At 36.8% G+C, this 9918-nt stretch overlaps 3 protein-coding genes across 3 annotated transcripts; all 3 read right to left on the bottom strand.

The window, feature by feature from the left end:
• Positions 1-1331: 1331 nt before the first annotated feature.
• On the bottom strand, positions 1332-2322 carry VTP21DRAFT_7784 (uncharacterized protein; the record flags this gene model as incomplete). The annotated part of the gene is made up of 5 exons (XM_069398563.1): positions 1332-1720; positions 1785-1840; positions 1903-2012; positions 2072-2237; positions 2300-2322. 5 exons carry the CDS (start codon positions 2320-2322, stop codon positions 1332-1334), a joined length of 744 nt encoding a protein of 247 aa, XP_069246142.1.
• A 988-nt stretch (positions 2323-3310) lies between these two features.
• Positions 3311-5032, bottom strand: VTP21DRAFT_7783 (uncharacterized protein; the record flags this gene model as incomplete). Its single annotated transcript, XM_069398562.1, has 1 exon — positions 3311-5032. The coding sequence occupies one exon, from the start codon at positions 5030-5032 to the stop codon at positions 3311-3313; it is 1722 nt and encodes a 573-aa protein (XP_069246141.1).
• A 4057-nt stretch (positions 5033-9089) lies between these two features.
• VTP21DRAFT_7782 (uncharacterized protein) lies at positions 9090-9672 on the bottom strand (the record flags this gene model as incomplete). The annotated part of the gene is made up of 2 exons (XM_069398561.1): positions 9090-9268; positions 9357-9672. 2 exons carry the CDS (start codon positions 9670-9672, stop codon positions 9090-9092), a joined length of 495 nt encoding a protein of 164 aa, XP_069246140.1.
• Positions 9673-9918: the final 246 nt, after the last annotated feature.

Below are 9918 nucleotides of genomic sequence, written 5' to 3'. Positions count from 1 at the left end.
CTCCTCTTTACACATGGCTTGCATGTATTCCTAAAAATAGCGCAGATGCCAAATATTTTTACAATAACCTTTCCCATCATTCTTCTAGGGTAGTTATTAAATTATTAAATCATAATGAAAATGTGGCTTAGCACATCAACAATTATTGCACAACCTGTATATATTATATACGTATATTTGAAATTGTAATAAATCACAAGGAGTTAAATCTTTCTCTCCAACTAAAAACCCCCGTCACAGTTCGATTGTTTATACTAAGCCTCTTGATATTTCATTTTATTACATCCATAAACCCTTGCTTACTCCTACTCTAGTGTGAAAAATATTAGAAATTACATGCGCTAATAGCGAATGACGAGTATCAAGATAAACAAGAGAAGTCCAAAAGTTCTTTGTCAATGCTAGAAACTACAGATACTTCATTAATATTTCCTTGGCAATACCTCGCCCTTAAAATAGCCCTTGATTCGAGATTATTGGGTATTAATGGACCGATAACAACTGTAATGGTTGAAAATTAGAAAGGGCGTCTTGCCATGACTCTCATGCTCATCCAATTAGGTTTCTTCCAACCACTACTTATCTATGCAGTTGCTAGTAAAAATTAGACCTGACGCGATTCCAGCCAAAGTCCACAAATACAATTGAACACATTGTCTGCACCTTTTCAGATATCTTTATTGAGCATATTTACAGCACTATTTAACAAGAATGTCATTTGAGCGCTTTAAATGCTGCACTCATAGCTTGATGCCTCAAGCTCTGAGTTTTCATCCCATTGTGCACCAAGGTTTTTTGAAATTAAAGAGCTTAAGCTCGCAATTTCTTAAATTTCCTATGGATACCTAGCCTTACCGTGACCTCATGAGAACCATCTGTAAGGAAAATGTTACCAATATATCATGGAGCGCTTTCCGGAAAATCAACTCTATTTAGCTATTGAATTAATGCTACCTCTCCAATTTCTTATATTGTACTTAATGCACCTCAAACTCTTGACAAACCGTTCTGGATGAAATGTGATTTTAGTTTTCCTTTTGTAACACTACCAACTGATAGAATGATAGCTGAAAGGGCCAATTCATTGAGAAGAGAAAGCATTTCAAAGTTGCTAGAAGAGTATTGGAGTTCCGAGGTTTAGTGGAGCATTCCGATCTTTTATTGTCTGTTTAATCGCATTGTTCAGGGGTATGCCTATTCTAGAATTCAGTGTTCTTTTATTATCATCACGATTTATAAAACTAGAGTTCGAATCAACATGGGATAATACGTGAGTTAATCCCATTTTAAATATTAAATATACAATTAATCTAGAAATTATCTCCAATACTTTATGAGGATTTATATAGTTTAGTTTCTATTATGAAACCCGCAATTGCAACCGAAATGAGGGAGAGAACAGGCATATACCTTACCTCGCTCGTTAATGTTTGTAGGATGGAGGCCCATCGAGATTTAGAGCGATATATCGGCGTGCAGTAATATTTTGCAAATAGGTCATTTTGGATCCAAAGTAGTTTTGAGAATGCGCACACCGTTTTATGTGCGATTTCATCGTCCAGAGCGTCTATGGAGCCAGGGTTTCGACTCTTTGTCGAGGATAGAATAATATCCTCCAAGCTGGCATGGACAAAGCCGAAGAGGGCATTGACGTGAATGTAATTCACGTTTATCCTAGACTTTTTATCGGGAGTATCAACATGAATTTTTCCCACCCAATCTGTAATAAACAAAATTATACATCATAATGGATTTTTGATACTAAATGGCTTTCGACTACTCACCAAGATATTTGATGAAATTCTCGTTATAGTTTCCAGTGACCAACTTCTTCAAGTACCTATGGGATGCAATAAGAATTCATAGATGAATCGGCTAAATCCGCTCTAATACTTGACTTACTTCTCGAGGAAGTTCTTGCGAAATTGAATCTGATCGCTCTCTAGCGTCAGATGCTCCAAAGTGTCTGGGAGGTCCCCGGCAAAGCCTTCGTTGCGTATCAGAAACACTTTCTAAAGCAATATATTTAGCAAGGAGCACACTAATCTTTCAGGTAGATTTCTGAGCTTACTTTAGTAACATCGAAAGAAAAAAGCTTTTCATACACCTTGTCTACAATCACTGGAACTAGCGGTTCCAAAAACGTGGCTGCATTTTTTATCATCTTTATATCCTTCTCACCGAATCCAACGAATTTCGATACATAAGCGAATCGGTACTGAAGATCGCTTTCTAGCCTAAATTTACAGAATATTAACAAGTTTTCGAGGCAAAGTGCCAATGCACGCAGAGCACCTACTTTGATTCATCAATGTACTCCATTGTTTGTTAGTATTCAAGCTGAGTATGTCAGTTAGCAGATAAATATGTTGTTGAAACATCATATTTATACATTCAATTTAGCTCGATCTATGCTAAATCAATTTACGCTTTTACTTTTCGGGATGTTTAGGAATCAAAAGGATAAGCTAATATTATGTCATATTTCGGGAAATTAAGGGGATGTCGTGGTTTGCGGCAAGAAACCTATTAATATTGTTGACCAAGAAAACCATTGCTGAGTATCATTTGAGGCATGGAGTTACATGAGTTAGATTATTAATTACTGGAAGTTGTTTTGAGGAAAGTTGGCGCAATATGAGCTAATGGAATGGTAAGGGGGGAAGGCTTAGTTTTAGTGGCTTACTTTAATAATATATTATTAGCTTGATGTACATTTTGGTGGTTTTATTGGTATATTTTGTGAATTAGAGTTATCTCTTATCTTATTCTATTTGTTTATTTAGCCTTGCCTCTAATAATAATTGCGATACATCATCTTTAGTATATAGAGTGTATGTCTAAAACTATAATGGTTAAGTGCTTTAGTGAATATCCGATTACAAATCCACATTCTAACATTGTGAATATTCTGAAATGTGTGGAAAAGAGCAATAGAGAGCTAAAGGATAGTTAAAGAATCCCTGGGATAAACCTTATTTGACTAAATACAACTTAATGTTAGAATGATATTACGACTTATTTAGCTGGCATCTAGTTAATATAGCCTATTTTGAGTTGTGAAAATTAACTTGGGATCCCATATAAACTATAGAAGTTAATAAGGTAACATAAAGGTTTCGATTCTTACTCCAAGTTAAAAACTTAGATTTGCAAAAATAACTATTAATTTAACAATTAGCAAACTAAAATTTATATCTAATGATACATAATTCCAGAGATCAGTAAAAGACATTAGTTCACTTATTACTTATATTGCTTTAGTAAATACTTGAGAATTTGCAAAAAATACTATCCTAATGTCGAGCTTTCAATTCTTAGAGCAATTTAAGTCAGGCGACCATTCTTCACTTCCCACGCAATTCTTACACACAAATAACCCATCAGGATCTATTTCATCCTTGATTGTTTTGAGGCGAGAATAATTTTCCCCAAAGAAGGCTTGTTGCCAGTTGGGTTCGTTCACATCCGCTTCGTTCAGATAACAACCCGAGTCAGGTGTGATATCTCTGAGCAATTGAGTGGACCGCGTTATATCTTCTGCAACTGCCTTTTGCTGCTCAATGGTCGCATTATCAGCCAAATCGTTTGTAAGGACAATATGCCAAATAGCTTTCCTCCAAGCAGGGTTTACTGAAGTTTCACTGCCATTGTTCCGAATTACAGCACCACCTGCCACTAAATGACCAAGAAGGCCCCTCTCTTTTGAAAGGGTTATAAGTGTGTCGATAAATAGCTTCATTTTATCTTCATTCTCGAAGTACTCCTTGGGAATCAACCTCGAACCAAGTAATACATTCTTGCCAACGGGATCAGTGCAAATATCTTTGAAAGCTGCGCATGAAATACTGCGATGCCATGCATAGAAAGATGCGTGATTAGTCATTATCCCCATGCTAGATATTCCGGTACGATTATTTGCATAGTTCAACAGAGGTGCAACCGTTTCATTGGCCAGTGATGAGTTCGTATCAGGATACAAGTATGTAACTAGAAGTGAGTTATCGCTTATGTAGAAATAACCACCCCAGCCAGTCTCAGCAAGCGAAGGATTAATTCGGAGAAATTCTTTTAGTAACTCCTTAAAGTTTTCAGTGTCAGTGGTGTTGGCAGAGAAGTAAAACCCTGAAACATTATCCGGTGCTTTATAGGTCTTGTGCGTTACGGTAACCACAGCTCCATAAGTTCCTCCACCTCCCCCACGGAGTGCCCAAAAGAGCTCCCTATTCTGGCATGCATTGACCACTCGTAGCTTCCCATCGGCTGTGACTACTGTAAATTGAATAATGTTGTCTACGCTCAGTCCATACTTTGGCGAATGTGCACTATGTCCACCCCCTTGAACATATCCTCCGGCTGCACCAACTGTAAGAGAATTTCCACCAACAACCGTCAAATTATTTTTTTCGGCAGCATCATAGATTTCATCCCATTGAGTTCCTGCCTCCACTGTAACCGCTGGAACATTCGCGCTTGAGTCGCAGCCTTCGGGAATGAAAGAATCGTGGAAAGTGTAGTTCTTAAGAAAATGAGTCCAAATGCTAAGCGATCCCGGTGCGGTACTTCTGCCGAGGTAGTCATGGCCCGTATTTTTGACAACAAGGCGCAGATTATGCTTGGCAGCAAACTCTACCGTTTTCTGAATATCCGATACTCCGATGGCTTTAACAGCATACGCCGGAATTGCACCAGGAAGACAGGGTGCAGTCCTATCTTCACTCACCGTGCATCTTTCATTTCCGTTCATTTCCCAATTCGTGTTTTGCATTGCACCAGCTTGATCACTTCGCCAAAATGGATTTATTCTCTTTTGCTTCGCGATGTCGCATGCAGTTTCGTTAAAAGTAGGATCGTGGCAAGGGGACGCAGGTGGTGTGGGTACCAAAAGCTGCCCTCCGACTGAGACGTTGAATTCATTCCATGCATTTAAATCAGGCCAACAGCTATCATTCGGTAGACATCGGCATTTACATTGACCCTTTACGATCAATGCAGAAGTAAAAAATACGAAAACGTAGGAGTTGACCCACATATGAAATATGATAAATTGAATATTTGTATTTATAGTATTCTTATCTCTTTTTTTTTACTTTCGTTCCCGTTTACAATGTTATCTTATATATCACACTTGCCAGAAGAACGGAACGTCCAAATAAATTTCGGAAAGGAATAATCCGAGAAATCCGCTGCGAATTCCAAAGGCTCTTCTCAACAAATTGACTAGAATTTTTCCACCAAGAGTGTGCTTATGAAGTCACTATAACTCTGCTAGTCAATCATATTGATCAGGGCTAGTTGTCTCATCAACTTTCCATGAATAAGGAGGCCTTTCAAGAGTACCGAAAATACGTAATTGAATCTGTTTCAGAGAGTAAGTGTGTTGGTGAGAGCCTCTCATGCGCACGCCAAACACTCCCCTTTCTCTACCCGCTATGATATCAATTTCGTGCTAAACTCGGGCATAGAAAACGCTATTTTGTCGTTTTGCTAAATATTTGTCAGATTGCCAGATCTAGAATGCATAAAAGTTCGCTTTTTGTTTGCTAACTGCACTTGTTAACAGTTGTTTCTCCGATGTTTAGCAGCGCGTCAGGCTTCGTGCAGTATGAGTGTTTCATGATATTGTATGTTTGCTTGTGACATGGTCCTTTCGTGAAACGACGCTTTTGTGCTGCTCTTGCTCATGATGATGTATATTGGTCCCCTATCTATGCTCTTCGTGATTATGCTGATGGTTTGTTTCTAATCGCTTTTTTTCGTGGATTTTTTGCTTATAAATGTTTACCTATTTCATCTTCCTGAATTATATATTAATTTTCCCTGATTTTATATTCGATTTATATAATTTATACATCTAAATTGAATAGGCGTAGAAATTGTATATGTTTCACATTTTATTCAAGATCTGAAGGCGGATCGGAGATTATCCTAGGTTTTAGTAGAATTCCGGGATTCATACGGAGCGGTTGTTTCACGACATTGGCGCATTGCTTTTTCCTCTAAAAGCTTGTTGTCATTCATATTGTCTGTTTTTTATATTTCTCCTTTTAACTTCCAAAATATATACTTTGGTCACGTGTCTACAATACATTTATCTATCTCAATTGGGGGACAAATTCTAAACGTTATGATTTCATTCCTTTGACATAGTAGTTCACAACACAACTTTTGAAATTTCTATTTTTTTTTTCAGTTGATGTACAACCAATCTTTCGTTTAACTTTTAATAACAAAATTTCTTCCAAATTGTAATAAAAATGCAGGTTGTCAAAATAATCGTCATTTACGCAATCCAGCAGTTTGCAACAGCTGGCATCATTCCTAATAATGAAGGTGAAAAGATACGAGCCAGGTAGTAAATGAAAGACTATACTGCTATTTAGCATTCCATCACAATTATCTGTATATTAATATTACTATTCAATCGCAAAATTAGTCCGTATGTACCATCACTTTAATACACAAGTATTGAAATTAATTTGAATCTAATGAAGAAATCTACCTCTTTTTTCTCTTCAATTTCTCTATTTAATTAGTAGGTAAATCACGATATTACCTTGTAGAATATCACTCTTCTTTACCTTAGATCTCAATAAAAAGAACTCAGACCCCCCCCCCCCAACCTAATTCTCTAGCTTTGCATATATTGGGTTTGCAAACTCTGGAAACATAAGCTGCAAACCACTGTATTATATTTCGTTATTATTTTCGTATTTCAATTATTATTGTAGTGATAAGAATTCCTATTTTCACTATGATTGAGGAATTTGATTTCTGGTATAATTTATAAAAATACAGTAGTATTATTTACTCTAGGATTTCATATTCCGTAAAGATTGCAACCATGTTGACGATGAATTAGTTTCAAATCCACTAATTAGCAGAGAAAATCAATAAACACTGTACCGTATAACTATAAGTTATTATTCTTATTTAAAACTGTGAGTACTTGGAACAGTTCAGTCCATCGTATTGCAGTCAAGTGTATTTTCACTAAAGTTGCCCGAGCCCAGTGGAACAAGTAGAATGGAAATATAGTATATTTCCACCAATATGTTAGGGCCTTCAGCACTCTGTGGAATTGGCTAGGTTAACAACATTTGTAGGCAGACTATGAAACAGTTGAAGGCTATATTAAAAATACTCCTCTCTCGTTCGCAGGCTCCGGATTCGATTATCGTTGGAGTATTATCTGCTGCATGCCCTGTTATTCACAAAACAAATTTGATCCTTTTCTAAAGTACATAATGTCCAAAACTTAGAGATAATGGATGTTGGTATCAGTATAACGTGCTGAAAGTGATGCCCCAATTTTCTGATGAATTGGATTGCCTTACGCGGTATAGGGCTAAAATAATACACACGATAATCAGGTTCCAACTTTAGGCTCCTTCCTGAAATAATCTTGGATCGTCAAAATATATTTCAAAGCGTTGCCTCCGTGTCTTAATACTCCCAACTTTTTTGCCGAAGTACTGTCGATGAAAGAATTGACGAGATGAATCCACGGCAAGCTCTGGTGAGAAAACTTAGCCATGGTTCTTTCAAGCTCCATTTATAATTGGAAGGAGTTCCTCTAACAAAGATTACAAGCTGGACCATAACTCTCGAAGCAACATCCTACAAACAAATCTATTACCCTGGAGATTTCTGGTGAAGCTGTCGATAGAGTCTCGAACACTGTCGCTCCAATTTTGCCTACATTATTATTATTTAACTTTTACTTACTTAATACGGATTGAAAAGCAACAGCATGTAATGGGGTTCATTGATTATTAAGGCAATCCAACTTTCAATTGCCCTTTATCATTGAAGTCTGTCCTCGAAATATATTAACAATCTCATCTTATAACTCTATAATATAACTCTAATATGAGAAATATTTATGATGACGTTCAATCTCTGAATTCACGAAAGTTATAAGCCACTCTACTGCGAAAATATTTTGGAAAAAAAATTTAAGATACCGTACGTGGCCAATTTTTTTGAATAAAAAGTATTTCGGACATTTTTTTCTATGAACCTAATTCCATGATTTGTAAATGCTAATGCAGCATTAAAAAGTATTTTAAATATTAATTGAATAAATAATTCTATATATTTTTGGCATGATATCATTATAATCATGGTGTAATTGAGCACCATTATCTTCTATATATGTGATAATCAATATAGGGAATTGCTCACTTTCTGTATGTTAGTTTTACGTCATTTTCCTGCATGTGTTTCCGAGTTAATCCCTTACCCCCCGACTTCTTACTGGGAGTTGGCATTAAAAGGTCAATGTAAGTTGGCGAAATCTTACAAACTAAAATCATCTATCTAGGGCAATAAACCTTCCAATTATGTTCAGTTAAAATATGAAAAATACGTGATATTAATTCATTACAATGAAGAGTAAAATTAAACGTCACATAAAAAAGGAATACTGCGAGTCGTACTATACAACAAGTGCCCTATAAGTGCGTATAGGTAAAATTTAAGGGAACAATGTGGAAATCTTGGTGAACATATCAGTTTCCTTATAATTTCCAAATAACTTCTGTAATTTTTCTGCAATTTATCTGTTGGAGAACGATCAGGCGTGACTGGTAGTCCGAATATATTCCAGATATTATATGTGTTACGTCAGTTAATAGCACACTTGTACGAGCACGCGCCTTACATGTACGAGCATGCGTCTCACCATCTTTATTTCTTTTTATATCCTACCCTATCCCATCAGATATATATATAGTATGTGCTTTCTCTCTTTTTAATCAAGTAGTGTGTGTTATTTGTGTTATCCCTTCTATCTGTCTTCTTTCCTTTTATTAATATACTCTTAATCAGTTCCAACATTATCTATAATTTCCATACTCTTCACCCATAAAATAAATCGTTAAAATCACAGAACCGTATATATTAATGTAATACATATTTTTTTTAATGAAACTTTGAAATGTCACACTGCGCCCAAATGCTTCGACCATCTGAAATCAACCTTAATGAACTGTTTCCATAAACACAATCTCGTGTCACTTATCAGGCACAAATTCCATCTTTTACAGACCTTTAATAACAACGAACAAGCCGTCATTTTGCTCTCCTCACAACAGACAGAGTAGTGTTGTTAATGGAGACACTACAGTGGAAAGCAAAGGTGCCCTGGCGCCCAATGCATAATACCAACAGCCAAATGCAAAATGCCCAAGGACATAGCAAGCGAGCAAAGGCCTGTCATAGGGCGAATCAAGGCCGAATTGCAGCCACTTCAGCTGAAGGATACCTGGTACCATGTGATTAGTATGGAACTGGTATCAATCTGATTTGTCCACTGCAGTAACTGACAGTGCATTTAACAGGTTGTCACTTACTTGACATGACGGGGAGGAGCATAAGATGAATGAAACAGACGCCAATTATGTTGTAGAGGGGCTTCTTGTGCGAAGCTAATTGTGGAAGCGCAGTATCAAACCCATATTTAGTATGCACAATGACTGTAAAGGCATTGAGGGTGATTCCGAGGCCAGTGAGGCCGACTCGCCAGGGTTGTGAGAGGAACATGTTAAGTGAAAGCTGGGATTTGATGTACTTCGCTCTTATGGATGAAAGTTGGTACCAAAGTATCCAAGTATCTGTATTCACGTTCCTTATATTCATTCTGGATCGGATACGAACGGAATGCAACATCGCATTTATGAACTTTGTCGGATAAAGTCGCCTGAGCTCGCACCAACATTATTGGGAATGATGACTCAAACTTGTATTCCCGGAGAGAGTCCAAATCGATGAGGCTATATAACGACAATATGTTATCCTATATTCCAAATTGAGCAAGAAGGTCAGGCGATAATAGGAGTGTGGTTCATAGGGTAAAAATGTGTAACAGTTTTTGAGGACTGTTAGATATCCTTATTCTTAAAGAATAGAATTCAA

This window comes from Calcarisporiella thermophila (genome assembly GCF_041956535.1).
Source record: "Calcarisporiella thermophila strain CBS 279.70 unplaced genomic scaffold VTP21scaffold_33, whole genome shotgun sequence".
In the NCBI taxonomy this organism is placed as follows: Eukaryota; Fungi; Calcarisporiellomycota; class Calcarisporiellomycetes; order Calcarisporiellales; family Calcarisporiellaceae; genus Calcarisporiella; species Calcarisporiella thermophila.
The sequence above is the reverse complement of the archived record's forward strand: the minus strand, read 5'-3'. Positions and strand labels throughout refer to the sequence as shown.